A 21,463-nucleotide genomic window follows, 5' to 3' on the forward strand; every position below is an offset into this window, starting at 1 on the left:
GGCAAGTGGATTCTTAACAACTGCGCCACTACGGAAGCCCCCCTAATTAACTTTAAAATTCGATTCATTTCCTTAAGCATCTCAGTCTTCTGAGGTAAGATTATAATCAGCTTTTCCTAATAAGATTTATCTCACACGCCATTATTTTCCATTACACATGTTCTTTTCACCTCCCACTAGAATGTATAGTTTTCCAGACTAGGACTAGAGAAAGTCAAACTTGGAGCCAATAAGGAAAAATCCCTTGAGATGAAAGTCTACCATCCATCCCACTTCAGTGCCCTAGAACCCAGTGATTTCTGCTGAGGACCAAAAGCACTTGGTTCTGGCTGTTCTTATATCCTGAACTCAGAATCAGGTAGGAAGAACTCAGCTTTCAGAAGTACAGGACCATCTGGCGTACACTGTGGATAATAACTTCACCCCCCTTTTTTTCCTAATTTTTCTACTTTGTATTCTGTTTTCCCTTATTTCCTAGTCAATTTTGTGGTACAATTTTCCAAGGTATAGAAAGGAGAGAAAAATACTTTTAATGACAGTTCAGTTCTCAGTATGAGTGTTTCTGGCTTTGCAAATTTTTGTTGGCCGGTTTAATCACATAACTGCCTTCTCTCTGCCATTTGGTACACACTTGAATCACGTAAGCTCACGGAATGCAGCATCAATGTGAATGTTAGCTTAATTCAAACATAATAAGCAATCAGAATTTTCAGAAAAGCACCTCATGCAATGAATTCCCAAAGTAAGTGAAAATGACTTTAGTATTTACTGTATTGCTATTACTAACACTGCTTTTATCTGTGCTATTTTTTTCTTTTTTTGGCAGGTACACTGTACCTATTTAAAAAAAAAAAATTAACCAAAATTTGGTTTGGAAGAAAACTTTCCCCTTCATAACACAATACACGAATCAGTCAGAATTGTTGCTACATTACTCTCTTTTTATTGTTCTTGTTGTAATGTGACCATGGAAACATGGACAGTAGCTAATAAACCCTTGATGATACTCAGGCTGCTTTTGATTTTACTGTCCTCCTGAATCTATCCTTAATGTTGGGTTAATTGCAGCACGTAATTTACCAGATGGTAGCAGTAGGTTTGTGCCATATAATTTTTTTATTCAGAGCCGTAACGGTGTCCTGTATATAAAAGATGCTTCGTGTTTGCTGAATGAATGACAGTGAGAATAAAGGAATGAACGAATGGTGAATAAAACGAATCAGGCTAAAGCTTAAACATGAGCCCTGGCAAGGCTGTTGAATGGAAAGGAATTCCACTGTGGGCAACTGAGAATCCTTGTTAGAAAACACCTGTTCAAAAGAGAACTCAATTTTCCCTTAATAGTGAAGGTGCCAGGACACAACTGTAGGCTTCTGGAATTCCTGGGAACAGACATTCTTTAAACTGAATCCCTGATGAGGGTCTCTGATGAGATGGCCTAAAGGATTCCAGGCACCTAAATTTTATCCCATGTGCCAAATGTTTTTCCTCAGTCTTAAAGATTATAGGAGAGGAGGTTGAAAAAAACCTGTTACAAGGGAAGGGAAACCAAGAACTCAACATCCAAGCGCCATCTCTTATGTGCAGGACTGGCTATATATTTTGAGAGGAGTCCAGTGCCTAAATGTGAAGTCCCTCGGTCAAAGTTATTAAAATTATTAATTTCAAGATTGTGAGAACAGAGCATTAAGCCATACATGGGGTCCTCCTTAAGTGCAAGACCGTTTATGACGACACAGTTTGCACACCCATAAACTAGCTTTGCATATGTTTTAAGTCTCTTGTTTCTGAGCAAAGAAAATTGAATAGATCTGATGCAAGCAATTTTTATTCTAATGTAGTGCTGTTGAATAGAAATGTCTGTGATGATTGAAATGCTCTATATCTATGCTAATACACAGCCACTAACTACCTAAGGCTATGAGCACTTAAAATGTGGCTAGTGGGACTTGAAATACTAGCAATACCACTGAAGAATTATATTTCCATTTTATTGAATATTTAATTGTATCTAACATAAATTTAAATAGCTACATGTGAATGTGGCTAGTGGCTGCCATTTTGGACATACAAGTTTAATGAATCAACCAACCTACAGACAATAAAGAAAATAGTTCCATATAGAATTTATAGCAATGTTTGCAGCAATGAAATTTGTAACAATGAAAAGCAAACAATGCCTTTTAAGTTAACTGCTCTGAGCAACTGACAATAGATAAGTTTGCCTTTTATCCTAATGGAAAGTTGCAGAATATCTTCTAAACTCATAAATAGAACGAGAAATTTCTCTAAGATACAGAACTGTGAAATTTGGAGGAGATCCCTGCCTCTCAAATTTCCTAAGCATAGAGAGTTTCCATGGCAACAAAAGATCCATCCAAATGTAATTAAAAGTGAATGACTAGGGTATCTGTATCATTCAGTTCTAGTACATGTTACCTTTAATTATATTTTTCTAAGCTACTGATGTGCTAATATGTCAGACGATATTTGTTCAGAACTGAGGTTGACAAAGCTTTGTAGGAAGAAAAAAAGAAGACGCAGTCATCCTGCAGGAACTCCGCAGATAGAATAAAACAAAAAGAAAAGATGTGTTCCTTTGCTCCTCTTTGGAATTCCTTCAAGTAAGAATGAGAGGGCCAGCCATTATTTTAGGGTTTTCCACTTCTTACTATCATATTTCTCCCTCTCGGACTCCCGCCAGGACTTACCCTTGAAAAGACTCTCCCTTGAGTCCCAAGAAGCATCTGTCCTTGTTCCCCAGCTGGTTCCAGTATCCCAGCCAATCCTGCCCCTGGCCCTGGGGCTTCTTTCCTGTCCTTCCCACCTGGCCCCAAGCCATGGCCATAGGTGGCTTTGGGAGGTCCTAGAGGTCACAATCACTATTGTCCTGCTTTCAAGTAAACGCTGAGAAATCAGTTATGTATGATTGAGGGGGAAAAAAAGTTTGTAATTAAAAAAAATTATACAATGAATACGAGAGGTATGAGTGAATGAGAAGAGTTTCTTGTATCTTTGTTTTGTTTTAGTTACAAAGCACAGCTCCCTGATTGGGGAATGAAAACACCGGAAATTGCTGAAGTGAGATAATTTATTGCTAGAAAAAAACAAGAGCCACCACCAGACCAAAATCATTCTCAAAAGGAAATAATGTGAATGCTTTAAATAGCAACTGTGCTTAGGATGTGGAGAAAATCCAGCCACACAGGGCATGGAAGGTATGGTGACAAATGAGGCCAAAGGGAAGAATGACGGAAGGAAGGAAGCATGTGATGAAGCTCTGAGCTGGTGTAAAGGGGACAACTGACGTCTATCCTAAATCCTCCACTCAGGTTGCACAGGTAAACTCCAAGATTACTTACATGCTCTCGTTTGGCCACAGGGCAATAGTACCCTGGGTTTTCTTTAGTTTGTACTGTTCAGCCATAAAGGTGGGGAAAAAAACCCCCCAAATCCCCAGAAGTCCAGCTCTTTGGGCAACAAGTATTAAGAGTATCACTTATGTTAATGGAAAAGCCTTAGCTAATTCACTGATTCTCAGCAGGAAAGGAGTGGAGTACAGTCCCCAGTGGAAGGAGGTTCCTGAATTTCCAGATCAGGGGAAAGACTGGCTTTTTCTACAGAGCCCCAAACATCGATTTTGATGGACTCCCTTAGGGGTGGGACCTCATTTTCCTTCTTTGGAGGCGTTCCATATGCGATACAATATTGTCTGTGGAACCACATTGCACATGGGAAAGACGAGGAGGCTTTCCTACATGCAAAGAGTGGAAAAAATGTTTCCACTCTTAAAAATGTCTCTTTCGTTTCCTTAAATCTAGAAAACCCCCCTCTCCCCATTTCTGTCTTTTGAGACAAACCTTTTCGCAGCATCCAAAGTTATTTTTGTGGAATGCCTGTGATGTGGATTTGTCTGATTTCTTTCCCATGATTAGAGGCAGGGGAGATGTTTTTGGCAAGGATACCGCACAGGTGAAGCACATGGGGTGCTTCTCATGTGTCACAGCAGAGACCCATTATGGACTTGAGTCTCATTGTGGGTGCTACTAAGTTTGATCACCTGGTTCAGTTGGTGTCAGCCAGATCTTTCCACTGAAAAGCTACAGCTGTCACTTTGCAATTAAGAAGTAATTTGTGGGGGCCTCCTTGGTGGCGCAGTGGTTGGGGGTCCGCCTGCCGGTGCAGGGGACGCGGGTTCGCGCCCCGGTCCGGAAAGATCCCACATGCCGCGGAGGGGCTGGGCCCGTGAGCTGTGGCCGCTGAGCCTGCGCGTCCGGAGCCTGTGCTCTGCGGCGGGAGAGGCCGCGGCAGTGAGGGACCCGCGTACTGCAAAAAAAAAAAAAAAAAAAAAGTAATTTGTGGAATGCTGTATTGAGACCATGAGAATGTTTCATTTCCCCATAACCTTTTTACCCAATGGTCTTAGCATTTATTGATGATCTTTGCCTGAATCTACTTTTACACGGGGGATTGCAAAATGATGATTTCCTGATTCTATGTCTTTCTACATTCATTAACTAGTATCCTTCTATTAAAAATGCCTAGTCCCTTCCCCCATGATTTTTAGAGGTATTTTTAAAAAATATCACTATGGACTCCTGGATTCAGATTTTTCTGACTTCTTTTTTGTTGGACATCATACCTTTTGTCCTGAGAGATATTTACTAAACCAGTCACCTATGGAACACCATTCCTATGAAATGCTCTGGGGATAAAGCATTCTATGGTCAAATAATGTGGGGATAGAAAGTATCCGCCATGTCTCTTGAAGTTATCTAATGGATATTAGGATACTGAAAACCACAGGAGTTCTGCAGTAAAGAACCTGCTTAACTTTAACCAGGAGTTTCTCAAACTTATTTGATCACGGAATCCGTTTTTATTTCTTCAACACAGACCTAGTGCTTGGTGACATACATTTAGGGAAACACTGGCCAAGAGCCTCACTTGTCAATTAAATGTTTCAGTAATAATGTGAAACAAAGACTAACTAATAGCTGTAGCTGTATTTCGCTTGGCTCAACCATTCCTGTATGCTTAAAGTAACTATTCTATGTTAAGGTCAAATCAGCATACCATTGAGGGCCTGGTGGTCAAGAACAACCCTGAAGTAAGGAAAGATTCCTTTAAAAGAATACAAAAAAAACTAATCATAAAAGAGAAGATTGGTACATTGACTTCATTAAAATTAAAGCCTTCTGTTTATCGAAAGACTCCAAAGAGTGTGAAAAGGCCAACTTTGTACTGGGATAGTATATTTACAAATATACATCCAGAAAATATAAAGCACTAATATTTATATACAAGAGAAAGACAAACAACCCATTTAAACAATGGGCAAAAGACATGAACAGGTACATCACAGAAGAGGATAACCAATGGCCAATAAGCATATGAATGTTATTGACCTTAGAGAAATGCAAAGTAAAATCCACAATGGCATACCACTACACACCCACCAGAATGACTAAAATGAAAAACACTGACAGCACTAGGTATGCATGTGGGTGTGTGGAGTAGGTAGACGCTGTGAGGCGCTGCCTAGATCTCCTTTCAATGAGATGATTCCTGCCCCGGATGCTTAAGAGTGCTGACAGCCTCCATCTCCAATCCTGCGATTGCCTCAACTGCCTCTCATTCAAAGTCACTGTGACTGATGGAGGGCACAAAGGGCTAGCCCACTTGCCCAACTCAGGATAATTCTGAGGGGCCATTTCTAACACCCCCGACGCCAGGTTGTTACTGGCCCTGCACTGCAGCTCGATTTCACTCTCCCTTTGTCCAATCTTACTTCCTACCGCTCCTTCCACAGGAGTTGATCCCAAGGGCACCCTGTAATAAACATCCTGCACACTAAGCTCTGTTGCAGAGTCTGCTGACCAAGTAGCCCGTTCCGCGACCTGTGCAACTTGCTTGTCCTGGTGTGAACTGGTACAACCACTTGAGAAAACTGTCTGCTGTGACCTCGCAATCCTACTTCTAGATATTTACCTGGGAGAAATGAGCCTTGTGTCTGTCCACCACAAAAAGCCATCGACGGGAATGTCCATAGCAGCTTTTTTTCATAATAGATTCGAAGTGGGAACCATGCAAATGTCCATCAACTGTAGATTGTATAAATAATTGAAGTATGTTCATACACAGGAATGCTGTATAGTGATAAGAAAGAACAAGCTACTGTTATACGTAACAGCATGGCTGAATCTCACAGACATAACGTTGAGACACAAAAGAGCGCACACTGTATGATTTAATTTATGTGAAGCTCAGGAACTGACCAAACTAACCCATGGCGACCGATGTGAGAACGGTGGTTCCTTGTGGGGTTCCTTGTGGGGTGTGGGTGTTGAGAAGGAGTATGAAGCAGCCTCTGGAGCGACAGAAAAGGTCTGTATCTTGATGTGGTTGGTGGCTACATATGTAAAAGTTCCCTGAGGTATAAAACACTTAGTTTTGGGCATTTTACTATATGTGTGTTATAGGTCAGTTAAAAAAAAAAAAGCCACCTCAAACTAATAAATTCCTTATTAATCCAATGTAGGTTAACTGGTTTGTAGACTAAATCTGGTTAAGGTGTTACAGTCACCTGTGATATTGTCACTTTCTAGGGAAGGTTGGCTGCAGTGGGTTTAGTAATAAGGTCGTCCTGATTAGTGCATTGACTCTTCTGCAGCAGGAAGAAGCAAGCTTTAGGGCTTGGTGATCTGATGGGGGAGGAGAGGAATGCTCCAGGTTTCATGCTCCTGATTTAACCAAGACAGCTCCTCCCACTGAGATATCTACCACCAGATCTTATCAGCTGTCTCTCAATCACTGAGGCTCTCTGGGAGAAAATCTCTCTAGGGAGGAAAATAATCTCTTTTCATGCGCTGTTAGGATAGTCTGCAAACCAAACCAGTTAACCTGCAGCCAGGTAAATCCAGTAATTGAGAAAAAATCAACCATCACTGGGCATTTAAACTGCTTTGTTATTGAACCAATTTTACAAAGAAGAAAAAATCAGATATTTGCTATTTTAAATTAATTTCATTAATATGTCTTCATTAGCCTTGACCAAGAGAAGTTAAATAGGTAACTTAAAGGACTTCCCTGGTGGTGCCGTGGTTAACAGTCCGCCTGCCAATGCAGGGGACACAGGTTCGAGCCCTGGTCCAGGAAGATCCCACATGCGTGACGCAACTAAGAGTTCGTGTGCCGCAACTAAGGAGCCCATGAGTCGCAACTAGGGAGCCCGCTGGCTGCAACTAAGGAGCACACATACCGCAACTAAGGAGGCAGCAAGCTGCAACAAAGGAGAATGCTGGCTGCAACTAAGGAGCACATGTGCCACAACTAAGGAGCCAGCGAGCCACAACAAAGGGGTGCATGAGCCGCAACTAAGGAGCCCACCTGCCGCAACTAAGACCCAGTGCCACCAAATAAATAAATTAATTAAAAAAAAAAAAGAAAGAAAGGTCCTGTGGACTCTGGTGGAGGAAAGGCTGTCCTCCCACCTGTATTTGTCCTCACTTCCATCTCCATTCCTCTCCCAGGACGAGGCCAGCTGCTGGAGGATGGGCGGATTAAGCTCACTTTGGCCACAATAGCCGGCTTCCCAGATGGCCCCCTGCAGGAGAAAGGCCAGGGTCTCCCTGCCCTTGTGAAATGAGATGAGACTGGAGGCAGCTCCCCCAGGAGGGTCCTCTGCCTGTGAGCCTTCTCCCATTCTGCTATCAGGACTGGGGAGATGGCCTAGGGGAGCACCTGGCCAGACTCCAGATCAAACTTGCTTCTTCTCTTTTGGTTCCTCACACCAGCTGAGGTGCTCTGGCCTTTCTTGGTGTTGTAGAGGCGAGACTCAGGATCTGGATTCAGGCTCCGAGACAGAAGTAGACAGAGGTCTTTGGATTGCTTCCCATGCTAGGCTCCTCTGGCAGCCTGAGTCTGGGGGCGTCCAGTCGGTACACTAGTGTGTTGCACTGCAGCTTTAAAATGAAAGCTCCAGGAGGTGACTGCCATTCTCTCACTCTGGTACTTTAGGGTGTGTGTGTGTGTGTGTGTGTGAGAGAGACCGTGTGAGGGTGGGTACACACGAGCTTATACCTCCCACAGGGATGATGGATTCAGGGATTCCTGGATGTTTGGGCCAATGCTTTCTTAATGGTACCCCAACTCATCATTTTCTGATATGGACCCAAGTCAAGGAGACTGTGCATCACAATGCAATGGGGTGGGTACTGTGATGTGGGGAGCAGGGTCCAGCCTGCTGTGAGTCAGCCTAGGAATAGACATATACACCGGCCAGCAGAGGCTTTAAGGAGAAAACTGTCACTAGACTTTTTTCTTTGGTTTTATCTTTCTGCCTTCTTCTTAGCTCTCTCAAAAAGGTAAGCTTTGAGAGCCAAGGTTAACTATGGGTCTAAGCAAAATACACAGAGACCACAGTGCCTCTTCTCTCTCTCAAGACTAGACTTGCCAGCTTCACAACTGATCCAGGCCCCTCACCTGGACGGAGTCCCCACAGCAGGGTTTGTAAGGCACATATCTAATAGTATTTTCCAAATTTCGCTCCAGATATTATATGAAGAAAGTATCCTGCAGTCAGGTTAGACTTAGAAACACCAGCAGAGTTTTTCTGAGCCTTTTCCAAGAAGTGAGATCGATTATGCAGAGTTTTCCAAACTTACTTGATTCTAGAATCATTTCCTACAAAATATCTCATGGTATAAGACTGCCTCAGAACTCTTGGGTAAAAAGTACCTGAAGAAATAAGTGATGCCCATTGTGCCATAACATCTCGTTGGCAGATCTCCCCCTGGAACCTGGACTCAGAGTCTAGGCTATGACTTTCTCACTTTCTCACCACACAGACGTGACGAAGGACTAAATAAATGAAGCCCCTGGTTGCTTTCACACTTTTTTATTTTCTAACTCAGATTTTGTGACTATCTTCACAGAAACGCTATTGCCTTTTCACTAATAGTACAGCGTTTCTTGGTGTTAGTAGTTTCCCACTGAACAATGATTTCTTTCAATCGCTCTAAGTATAAGTGAATCACTCATTTTGCTGAAGCGTCTTAGAAAATAACTTTCTAATCCTGACGTTTTTAATCATAAATGTCACTAAAACCTAAAAATGTCTAATATTTAACTGTAGCCATAGACCTAGCATTGACTCTTCTGTGTAGTGTCTGATCTATACATCCCTCTGCCCCCCTTAGTTTTGCGATGGCCCTCAATTAGCTCAGTGCCCCACTTCCCACCCTCCAGGGGCATGGCTCTTGCAGACCCTGTAGTCAGCCTGAACGCTTCCTTGGGAAGTAGACACTTGCTCTAATAGCAGAGTCCCAGAGCCCTGCTGTACTGCCATCCATCCCCACCCACCACAGAGACTGCTCAAATTCCCAGGATGAAACAGCTAAGGTCTGTTGCACTGGCTTTAGAAACAAAGAATGGCGCCAACTGCGGTCTCTATGGGCTGTGTGCCCAGGACTTTGACTCCTCTTGGCTTACTGAGCATGGGCATGTAAGAGTAGGAAAGGTACAGATTACTTAATTCTTGCCAGTAGGCTAATTCTTATCTGCCTTGAGGTAAATGGAAAGGCAAGGAGAGGACTATTGCTAGAGGCTGAATGTTCGTGTCCCCTCAAAGTTCATTATGTTGAAACCTAATCCTCAACGTGATGGAATTAGGTGGGGAGGCCTTTGGGAGGTGATTAGGCCATGAGGGTGGGCTGCTCATGAACAGGGCTAGTGCCCTGATGAACGAGACCTCAGAGGGCTGCCTTCTCCCTTCTGCCACGTGAGTACACAGGGAGAAGTCAGCCATCTGCAACCCGAAAGAGGGCCTGCTCCAGACACCAAATCTGCCAGAGCCTTGGTCTTGGACTCTGAGGTCTCCAGAAGTGTGAGAAATAGTTGTTTGTTGTATAAACCACCCAGTCGATGGTATTTTGTCATAGCAGCTTGAAGGAAGCAAGACAATTAAATTGTCTTTTTTATCAGGGATTATGTGTATGTGCCTATCTGTATGGCTGCACCATGCCAGATGTGAGTAATCCTCAAGGAGTAACAGGTGAATGAGCCTGGAACGAGTGGATACCATATATAAAAAGACATAACAGTGGGGAAAAGGTGATTTAAAGTTAGAAGAGTCTGCATCTCAACTCTGCCACTTTTATTAGTTGAGTGACCATGGGTGATTCATTTTTAGTACTTAGAGCCAGTTTTCTTATAAGCAACATAGAATTATTTATCTTTCTCACTACGTGTGTATGTGTACCTGTATATGCAGAGAAATATGTTTAGAATGGTTTACATCAAATGTTAACATGGTTGTTTAGGGAATTTGGGAATTGGGTGGCTTTTCCCTTTATATTTTGTGCTTTTCACTAATATTTGATCTTTTTTAAGGTAAAAGTGTAAACCATACCCCAAATACTGTCAATGTAAAATTGTAATCATATGATAAAATGAAATCTTTCATATTTTTAAGTTTTTGAAATGGGAGAGTCTTATAAAAATTCCCAGAAATCCAACCAAGTATCATTCCTTCAGTTTCTTTTTTCCTAACTTGTGTCTATAAATAGGTCTTCATATTTAATCTTTCCAGCAGACAGTTTTCTACCTTTTTCTCCATTAATCTTGGAAGAATCTTTAGAAGGTAATATGAAGACTACTGTTTTAAGAAAATATTGAAAGAAATAACAAACCACCTTACCTGGAAGAGCAGCAGATCTTTTAAAGCCTAATACTTCAAAGGGAAAAACAAAAACAAAAAGCAGGGGAAAAAAGTTAATATGGAAAAATGTAAAACCAGTTTAAATGATCTGTTTAACAAATGAAGTGACACTATGTTTCATTCGTAGTTACATGGAAACATAGATATTTTGAATTAAAAAACAAATAAGAGGTTAGCAGCTTTTTTAGGGAGTTTGTGACAATTTTCTCTGCTTCACGGGTCCCAGAGGTCAGATGGGGTCCCAACTGGTGGCAGTTTATTCCTTCAGCTTTTTATATTTTTATTCATGAACCTCTAACAATCAATAAATGGTACAACTTGTGAGAATTTCAAAATACTATTTTCCAGCCGCAAAGAAATTCTCCCAACTGAAATTAGAATTTGATAGGCTTAAATACTTTACAGATGCTTCAAATGAGATTATGAAGCCAACCAGTAGATATTTATTTATTTTACTAAAATATAGGCATGTTTTCCTTTAAATATTTGAGATTCTGTCTACAGTGCCTCTGTTATATTCATTCAAATTATTCTTATATTCCAAAACAATGAGCCTTCTAAACTGGTGGAATGTTGCCAGGAAATTTCAACAGAGTTTGAAGGCAACATGACCAAAAGGCACAGTTTAAATTGGCTTAGGGGATGAATGGGCTCCTTATCAGAGCAGCTGAAGGCTGTATATAATTAACAGCATCTGTCAACATTAAAAGGGCTGTATATAGAACAAGCAGGCCCTACAGCCCCACTGAACAGCAACCTCCAGCTTCTGGTACCTTAAAATCCACAAGACCTAAACAAAAAGACAGCCCCAAGCCATGACTAGAAGGACACGGATACATTTTAGTGATACTAGCAGGGCTACAAAGCAACAGCTAATTAATGTTAATTATCTAGAGCAATTCTGTGAACAAGAGCATTGAGATTTCAAATTAGCCAGCTATCATCAAAAATATAAAATACCATTTATGAAGATAACTTTATATTTGAAATTACTGATTTAAAAATCTTTCTCATGTCATTTTAATTTTTAAATGGTGTGAAAATGATCTACTAACCTCCCTTTTTACATGATGAATTTAATTCAATTTAATTCAGCTTGACTATTTCTGTAAGAAGAGTATTAAATTCACTCTAGGGCAATTTTTAGGTTTTTTTTGAAAAAATACATTAAATACGTTTCACCCATGAACAGGTACAAAACAACTAGAACCAAAAGAGACCCAAACCCAGAGGAAATTTCATTAAATAAATTTATTTGTTAAAATAATTTAACTCCAAATACAACTGTTGAATTTGCATTGAGTTATAACTACAATTCATGTTTTAATTGAAATGTCAAGGTTTAACAACTGACATTGTTACAAAACAATAAACTGTTGTTCAATTTTAAATGGTCAGTTGTATTAGAGCTCAACAATTAACTGTGAACTATATTTATCTCTGGGAAATCCCAAATCAATAAGGATAAGTCTGTTTCCAAAACCCACTGCAGTCATTCTTGAAACCCTGATCAAGATTTAAGAGATGCACAATGACACGTTAAAAAAAAAAAAAAGACCCCCATAGTCTTTAACATTTGATTGGCTAAGGAGACAATTAAAGCTTACCCAAGTGCTAACACAAGACTACTGAGAAGAACAGGAAACTACAAAACAAACAAAAAACCAATGGCAACAAGCAAAATAAGCACTTTCATATTCATACATATAGACAATACCCCCAGTGGGCAACTTCTGAAAACAAACAGCAGACACCCTTAGGCAACATTTCTTTATACAGAAGAGCAAATATCAGTAGTTTTACCACAGAAAAGTGATGGCAACTGTAGCGATCAGAGTCAAAATTTCAGTCCTAATTCTACAAACCAAAGGAGAAAATCATCAAAGCACCTTTCAATAGTTTAAGGAAGATTTTATGTAATACTTTTGATCAGATGCTGGCTTGTTTTGTATAAGTTGAACAAAATGAAAGGCATCAGTTACCATCACTATCACAGCTTAAAAGAACGAAAAAAAAAAAAGTTGCAATATAGAACGAAAAAAACTTAAAAAATGCTGCCTTTGTATAAAAGTAAAACGAGATGAAACAGAAAAAAAAGAAAACCTTATCATAGTAGCTAAAGAAAAAGTGGGTCTTTGGATCAAACCATAACATTTTTAAGGCATGTTAGAAAAACTTTCACTTATCTAGTTGCTACTCTGATCAGGGCATAAAATAAATAGTGACCCAAGGTCACCAACTTTTAGCCACTATTATTTCATGTGCCAACAAATTTCATCTTCCTGTTCTTAAGCTTTGTATTAACGTCTCAACAAACACATTCATTCAAGCTGAGTTATATCCATACCAGATGAAATACCAACAGTAAGAGCACACAAGCAGTTTCCACATTTCTGCGTATCTTTGATGCTTTGTCACTAAATATTCAGGGCTGCGTGGAAACACTGATCAGGCAGCCAAATCAGTTATTAACATCTTTACAGTAAAAAACCACCTTATTGTCTGACAAACACGTCTAACTAAAACCCAAATTTTTAGATAACCTTTTCCACCTTATATCTTGCCATACCTTTCATATTATTTAACTTTTCTTGTCTGCATAGCAATCCACAATGTAAAACTGTAGAATCTTTATAGATGTTTTTAATATGTAATCTGTTGCCATAAATTGCTACCAAATATGGAATTCTAAAAAACAGAATCATTCTTAGAAGTTACAGGATTCAAAAGTCAAACAGTGCACTAACAAGTATTTCTAATTCAGTTGATAAAATCATACTTCTTGAATCTTTGATTTCTCCACGTGATCGAGTCAAATCACCTTTTACGTGATGAAATTTATTTCAATAAAACTGGTCAGAACTTTCTGTCCTATAAACAAGGTGCTTCATAATTGGGGATCATAAAAAAAAAACGATACTGAAGAATGCAAATATTCACAGTTCAAAGACTTCTGACAACCACGGCCTGGTTTTACCCACAGATCTCTTTTTTCTCATCTATGAAAAGGACTATCCACCTTTTTTCTCTCCTCTAACCTTAATGTCAGGTTACTAAACACTTGGGGGGCTACCAATGATTTCAATAATGTATAAAAACAAATAATTTGAAAGAAAAAAATGGTTTTGATACACTATATTCTGCAGTACAGATTCTCATTATAGGCAATTATCTCTGACTTGTGCCAAATTCGTAGGAACAATGAACACACATGCACACGCAAACATACACTCTTCGCTCAGTTACACACATAAGACCCGAGCTTACTTGCACAAGCGCGTGAAACCAACAACATGTGGGGCGGTATGTAGATCACAGGCTCAGTGATACTGCAGTTCTGAAGGCCAAATTTATCTCCAGAGGATCAGCTCAAGATACGCTCTTCAGCATTTGTAACTCTGAAGTTAGTTGAAAACCCTTCTGCACTTGATTGTAAAACTTATGAATAGGTTTTTCGTGTGCCTTTAGTCATGCAAATGATAAATACTTTACGGCTATGAAAACCAAAAATGTCAGAACTTGAGCACCTTTTCAAAACAAAATATTCACTCTAGCTTTATTTGCCACTTCAGTAATCAGGGCAAAATTGTTGTAAGAAAATCTTTATATAATTCTCCAGGAAAATTAAAGGGTTTTTTTTTTTTTTTGTCTTTTAACTTTCACTCTATAATTTATGTTCTACTTTTAAGCCCAAATTATTTCTCATGGTTATTCAATTTTTTAAATGCCTGCGATAAAGCTCTGCTATAGAAAACTTGATTTCGAAAGCAGGTTAGCCGAGAATCACACCACAACCATAGCCCTTAAAGGCAAGAAGGAATTTGCTGCTTTAACGAACGTAAAAATGCAAGATATCTGTACTGTCTTGTGAGGTTTCTGCAAACGGGAACATGTGGATGCAACATGGCTTCGTTTTCCTTACATGATGGTACTAGTTAATCTACTAGAACACTTCTCGTTAGTAAGGCTACACAATCTCTTTCCGTCACAGTTGCTTCCTTCTTGTTCAGTAAAGTAATAAAGACCATCCCTGCTTAGTTAACAGAGGGTGGGTTTGGGGTTTTAATTCGGCTCAAACCCTTGTAAGAGTCTCCACTTTCTGGGCAAAGCAGGTGATGACACATTCTAACACTAGGCTGTATTTTTACACAACCTGTTGTGACTTTTGCTCTATCAAGGACTGATGTGTGAGTTAGTTCCGTGTCACAAATTAGGATAACATCTACAATTAAGCATCGATTTTGAAAAACAAATATGTCAGCTGAGCAAAGAATCTCTCCCTGTAATGCTGTTGGCAGGTCAGCTGTTGTTATCTTACTTGACGTGATACATTGGTTAGAAGCACTATCTCAGTTCCTGAAATTCAGTACTCTTGTAGGAAAATATTTCTCCTTAATTTTTTTTTTTAACAGAAGACAAAATATTTTAATTGTAAGTGGTCACAGGAATTCTTCTGGTTTCTTGCCCGTGATTATTTTTAACATATACCATAGTTGCTTCTGTCAGCTCAGTGACAATGCAATGATAGCTTTCAAAGGAAAACACTCTGTAGATCGACTTGGCTATGCCTGAAGCTGCAGGTGCCTAGAGAAGACTGAGGACCACGGTGAAGACTGGAGTTACTGAACCCATATGTTACTCAGAGACATCAACTGACCATCACTGCTCCACTCTGAACAAGGACGGCTATTTCACTGGAGATTCACACCACACATCCTGCAAGCTCCACTGTTGAGCAGACGAGGTTGGTATCGCCTGCGATTCAGGGCAGCTCCTGACCAGGACAGCCACGTGTGAATGCTACTGGATGTTACATGCAGAACAGCACGGGTCATCCTTGTCGGGCTGCGCGGCATAGTTCATTTGCCTCACAATTTCTGCAAAGAGTTCGTCCACCATTGTTTTACTCTTGGCAGACGTCTCCATGAAGGGGCAGCCCCACTCTTCTGCAAGGGCTCTGCCTTCACTGGAGGACACTTCTCTCTCACTTTCCAGATCTACTTTGTTCCCGACCAAGATGACTGGCACCTTCTCATACCTACGAGAGAATAAACAAAACACACAGATGTTGGAGAAGTTAGCATGAAGTTAAACAGGTAAAGTGTATTTTCTCTTTTTTCTCTATATTCTACTACAAATATACTTTTTAGTTACATGAAAAATTATTTGCTCCAGTTGGTTTGACATTTGCCAGAAGGCATTTAGAAGCAGCTCTCATAGTAGGTCATAAATGGGTTTTTCAAAATGATGTTTTAAATTAATCAATTATACATCTTTTAAAATCAATTTACCTTTCCAGATATACTTGGAAAATTATTCTCAGAATCTCAGAATAAATCCCTTTTTATGGATTAATTTAAACTTTTTTCATTATAAGAGATGCTTACAAAAATTCAGATGATGAGGTACTAGCTCTTGTGACTAAATGAATAATTTATAATTTTATATAATTTCAGCATTTTACTATGTTCTAGAAGTATACAAAACTGATCTTGTTCTGATAGTTCCTAAATAAGAAAAAAGCTAGTAGAACTCATTAGGATGAAACCCATCAAACACAACTACACTCTATCCCTTTACACAAACTGTTATAGATTAGCCTGTTGAAAGACAATCACGGTTCTTTTCAGCCTGACAAGGACTTAAACATTCCAATCATTAGCTTTATTTGATGTTACCACTTCTTTTCCTTCCTAACTAGAATCAGTGTGCTACAGACTAAATGTGTGTCCAACCAAAATTCATATGTTGAAACCTAACCCCCAAAGTGATGGTGATGGTATTTAGGTTGGGCCTTTGGGAAGTGATTAGATCATGAATGGAATCTGTGCCCTTATAAAAGAGACCCCCGAGAGCTCCTTTGCCCCTACAGCCAAGTAAAGACATAGTGAAAAGATGACAGTGTATGAACTAGGGAAGTGGGCCCACAGCCCACACTGAATCTTCCAGAGCCTCGACCTTGGACTCCCCAGCCTCTAGAACTGGGAGGAATAAATTTCTGTTGTTTAAGTCATGCAGTCTATTGTATTTTTGTTATAGGAGTCAGATGGACTCAGGTAAGGTTTCTATAAGTAAAGATGTTTGGAAAAAACTAATCTAATAGACAAAAGATAATATGAAAAGAACAAAGAGGTCCTAAGTCATTTTGGTACTAAAGATGATTCTCTCTGCAATGATTACTCATGGTGTAAAAATACATGGTGCTACTGTGTCTCTTTATTTACTATTTGTGTTTATGTTTGTTCTAAGCAATGTTGCTAATACATTTGTACTTTATGCATCATTTTAAAAGCTTTTTGTGATTTTAGGATAAATCAATACCTGTGTCTGTACTTACCCTAAGCAGAATGCATCTCTAATTTATAAAGGAAGCAAACTGCAAACCTGCACACAAGTGATAACAAATGTGACTAGATACAGCTAATCCGTTAGAAGAGAAAGCTACCCATAGTCAGGATTTACTAAGGCAGGATTTGTAGGGCGTTTTTATCATTCAGGAAACTGAGTAACAGGCTGGCAGCTAATGCTAGTGACAGTACTTCCACAACTTCATCATCCTCGCAAGATGGTTCATCTCTACTCACCCTAATTTATAAAGCAAACTATATTCCCAACAGAGTCTCTCTGTTTTCCTTTGGCACAAGATCAAACTGAGAATGGTCTCAACAACAGGGCGCACTCCAGGCAGTGTGCCCCTTAGAAATCTGAAATACACAAGCAACTTAAAAATGAGTGGGGACAGTGGGGATAACAATATCAAAGGTAAATCTAAGATTTGGATATTATCATTTTGCTAGAAATGGATCTGGACAATTCCAATTTTTATCAAAGGACTTTCCATGCATTTACTGTATTTCAGTGGTGCCTAGGCTTTCTGATCTCAGATCATACTGAGAGCTCTGAACATATGACACAGGAGTTTTTCACAGCTTCTAGGACCCTCACATACAAACAATTACGTGTACTCCTTGGCCTCTGGGAGGACAACGGCAGTGAGAATGAAGCTGCATTACGAACACTATAAATCAGTGCTTTGCATACAAGCCCTCTTGGCCTGCTGTACAGAGAAGCTTGGCAAGGAGCTGACACGGCCAGTCCTGTCGGGACAAGGTCAGTTCCTAATCTGTTTCACTTGCAAAGGTATAACTGCATTTTGTTTTCCTTATAAGAGGCGTGTTTAAAACACTTTGTCTAGAAGTAAAGTAACATAACGTTAATAAAATTAAGTAAAATTTATCGATTAAATTTAAGTTAAAATTAATTTCAATCTCTGTTTACAATACTTAACAAAAGGAAAGTGATAAGGCATCCCTTTCTATTACTAATCAAGTGATAACTGTTTTAAGGAATACTTTTTAGTTTAAATATACAGTATAATATGCTTTATACATAAAGAAATATTTCTTACTTTTAATTAAAAACTACAAATATGTGGATTTTCAAAACGTGTAAAAAAACCAAATCATTAACCATTGTATGATACACTGAATCAAGAATCTGAATAAATCTAACAGATTCTCAAAAGGGTAATAACTAGAACACTGCAAACATAGGTCCACTTGCAACAGTATTTAATGATTGTTAAACCGAAATGTCCACTTAGTCGTATCAGAGACCTTGTCCATTATATCACACACTGAATTCAGTGGTCTTTCCTAAAACCAAGATGCTAAAGATGCTAGAGAAATCCAGATTAATATTCTCAGAAGGCTTTAAAAGACTGAATAAGATGTTTAAGAAAAGACTGAATAAGATGTACATTTCAGAACACCCGACGGTGATCAATTTCGTGGCTCCTTCGGTTAACATAAATATATGCGACAGGATCTGGAGGCTCAGCTTCCAGTCGGGCCACTGAGAGGCTGCAAGCCTGGGCAAATCAGTTACTCTACTTGCCCGTATTTCATTTCCTCAGCAGTAAAGCAGGAGTAAGAACATCTGTTCCCACTTAACACACAAGGTTGCTGTAACGGTCACGTGAGAGAACCTAGGAAAAACCAAGTGCTGGATAAACGAAGGGTGGCAGTTCTTTCCCCTCCTGCCCGCTGATATGAGACCACGGCCTCAGGAAGTGTGAAGCAGGAGGGGGAACTGGTGGGCGGGGGTGAGGAGTGCGACGGAGGGCGCACCAACCTGGGCGGTGAGGACGAGGGCCAGAGGCAGGCCTGGAGTCACAGGGATAAAGCAGCGCCCTGACAACAGCCTCTTCTACTCTACCCCGCCCAGGCTGAGCATCGTAACCACAGGGAACAGGAAAAGCGGAAGAGCCTTCTCCTAATGTGGGTACCTGTGGGGAAGGGGATCGGAAAAGGCGCTGGCTTGGGATGACAGAATTGGTCCTCCGTGTGGAGGAAAGATCTGGAGAAACCTGGATCCTCCTTCGGGAAGATGAGTGAGAAAGAAATGGGACAGCAGCAAAGGATGAGCTTGACAGAGTAGAGCGAGGCTGTGAGGAAACTGGCTCTGCTCTGCACTGTGGTTATACGGTATGTTAAGAAACAAACAAACCGATAACGCCCAGACCAGGACTCCAGTTCCAGAACTGCCTCTCGCCAGTGCTGTGAATTTAGAAAATTAACGTAATCTCTACGTTCCGTGGTTTCTTGGACCATAAAATGAGCTGGACTAGCTAATTTCGAAGGGGTTCTTAAGCCCTGAAGTTGAAAGTCAGCACAGACACAGCAGGTCACTCCCAAGACAACACGTATCACTTACTGAGTGACTGCTGAGAGCCCAGCACTGCTCTAAGAACAGCACCCAACGGGCTGAGCTTCACAAGAGATGCGGATGGACGCCTCAGGAGTAAGCCCAACATGCAGGGGTAACCGCGTCAGATTCAGTGGGGCGAAGTCCCCAGGCAGCAGAGCTTTGCGACTTGGCGAGTGGAGCGGGTGCTCAGTGCATTCCGCCTCCCAGGAAGGTGGAGATGCACTTGGGGCCCCGGCAGCTCCATCGCACTGACACCACTGTTCAAACACAGAAACGTGGGATGCTTTTAGCTGTGCGAGCACTGAAGGCTCTACGGAAAACTGCCTGCTGCTGCGTAAGTAACTAGTGATAAACAGTCAATGTGTTGTATATTTATTCATCCATTTAACACGTTTATTTAAGGGCCTACTATGTGCTAGATACTATTCTAGGCACTTACGATACATCAGTGAGTAAAACAAAGAGCTCTGCCCTAGAGTCTAGCAGAGGAGACGGTCATCGATAATACACCCAAGTAAATACGTAAATTATTGGCTTACTAAATGGTGTTAGGTGCAATGGAAAAAACCTGCAGAACAGGGAGGGGGCTGGGAGCACAGGTGCTACTTTAAACCAGATGAGCAGAGTAGGCCTTGTTGGGATGGTGGCATGTGAGCAAAGGTGTAAGGGAGTTTGCCAAGCAGGTATCTGGGGAAGAACATGCCAGGTAGGACTCAGGCCAGGCAGTGTGAAAGCTGGTGGGAGTGTGTGTGATGGCTGGGGGCCCATCTGTATAGCCTCCTGCCACTCCTGCAGCCAGAAACCCTGCAGCACAGGAAACCTGTTCACTTCAGGCTAAACAGAACTTTGGAACCTGGGTGGCAAAAGTGGCCTCAGAAGACAAACGTGACGCCTGTGACAGGGCCAACCAGATTATCTAGGAAGACTAGGTACTTGGTTGGCAGGTGACGGCAGCACTTTCATTTCATGCTCTATATTTATAATAGTTTCGTGAGTTGTCTTCATTTTTTCTCTTTTCTAAACACATCACTTGGGAACAAAGGTGAAGCTGCAAAATTCTGAAAATATTTAATTTATGTATTATTGTTAACGTTATTAAGAGCAGAGTAGCACGCTGTCCACATCTTAAACATCAGCTGGTTTCTCATCAACTTCAGCATAACTTCCTTGCTTTGAGAGTGGGATCATGCAGTGGCTTCTGCATCTCACTTTTATTTTTGTTTATATTCTGAGAACTCTTGTTTTATTAACATGAATGTTCGTGTTGTTTACCGTATCACGAGCATGATATATTAATATATTAATATATAATATATATTAATTATTAATAATTATTAATATATTAATAAATAAAATTAGTTCTTTTGAGCAGCTCTGCTTAATGCATTGAATGAAACATCAGAAATACTGGCGTGAGTATCACTTAGCTGTAGAATGTTGATGGCTTCTCAGTGAAGGCAGCTTCGTAAATATGAATAGTTCAAAGCATTTGATGTTTGTCAACAGTCTTTATGTAACTGTCTTGATATGGGTATATGTGTACGTATATTTTATTCTGGTTGTGTCAAACTCAGCTGATCACCAAAATAGCTTAAGAACTAAAAATACTGATTCCCAGGCCCGACTCCAGAGCTACTGAATCTGAATTTGTGGGATCAGGACTCAAGACCCTATTAAAAAATACCTATCTAGGGCTTCCCTGGTGGCGCAGTCGTTGAGAATCCGCCTGCTGATGCAGGGGACACGGGTTCGTGTCCCGGTCTGGGAAGATCCCACATGCCGCGGAGCGGCTGGGCCTCTGAGCCATGGCCGCTGAGCCTGCGTGTCCGGAGCCTGTGCTCCGCAACGGGAGAGGCCACAACAGTGAGAGGCCCGCGTACGCAAAAACAAAATAAAAAAAACCTATCTGGATCTATAAGTTCTGAAGACTAATTGTGAGGTTCAGCAGGGCTTAGGAATCACTGACCTGATCTACTACGTTGTGACCCCAAACAATACTGTATGTGTATAGTTATGGTTTTGTACTGTGGCAAG

The 21,463-nt window shown here is 40.6% G+C and overlaps 1 protein-coding gene and 1 long non-coding RNA gene across 4 annotated transcripts in view; both read right to left on the reverse strand.

Annotated features, from left to right (window-relative positions):
* Positions 1–3,077: 3,077 nt before the first annotated feature.
* Positions 3,078–10,737, reverse strand: LOC137210989 (uncharacterized). Of its 3 annotated transcripts, none has more exons than XR_010936838.1 (3): positions 10,700–10,737; positions 5,992–6,149; positions 3,078–4,326 (listed from the first exon to the last, which is right to left on the reverse strand). It is a non-coding gene; the product is annotated as an uncharacterized lncRNA (long non-coding RNA). The 3 variants fall into 3 exon arrangements; XR_010936837.1 differs by lacking the exon at positions 10,700–10,737 and adding an exon at positions 7,494–8,004; XR_010936836.1 differs by lacking the exon at positions 10,700–10,737 and having other exon boundaries at positions 5,992–8,004.
* A 1,219-nt stretch (positions 10,738–11,956) lies between these two features.
* RAP2A (RAP2A, member of RAS oncogene family) overlaps positions 11,957–21,463 on the reverse strand; it is a 40,712-nt gene continuing 31,205 nt past the window's right edge. Inside the window, exon 2 of the mRNA XM_067713742.1 lies at positions 11,957–15,758. Coding sequence (XP_067569843.1) covers positions 15,521–15,758 — 238 coding nt within the window. The 3' untranslated portion in view covers positions 11,957–15,520. The remainder of the gene's footprint in view (positions 15,759–21,463) is intronic.

This window comes from Pseudorca crassidens, chromosome 18 (assembly GCF_039906515.1).
Source record: "Pseudorca crassidens isolate mPseCra1 chromosome 18, mPseCra1.hap1, whole genome shotgun sequence".
In the NCBI taxonomy this organism is placed as follows: domain Eukaryota; kingdom Metazoa; phylum Chordata; class Mammalia; order Artiodactyla; family Delphinidae; genus Pseudorca; species Pseudorca crassidens.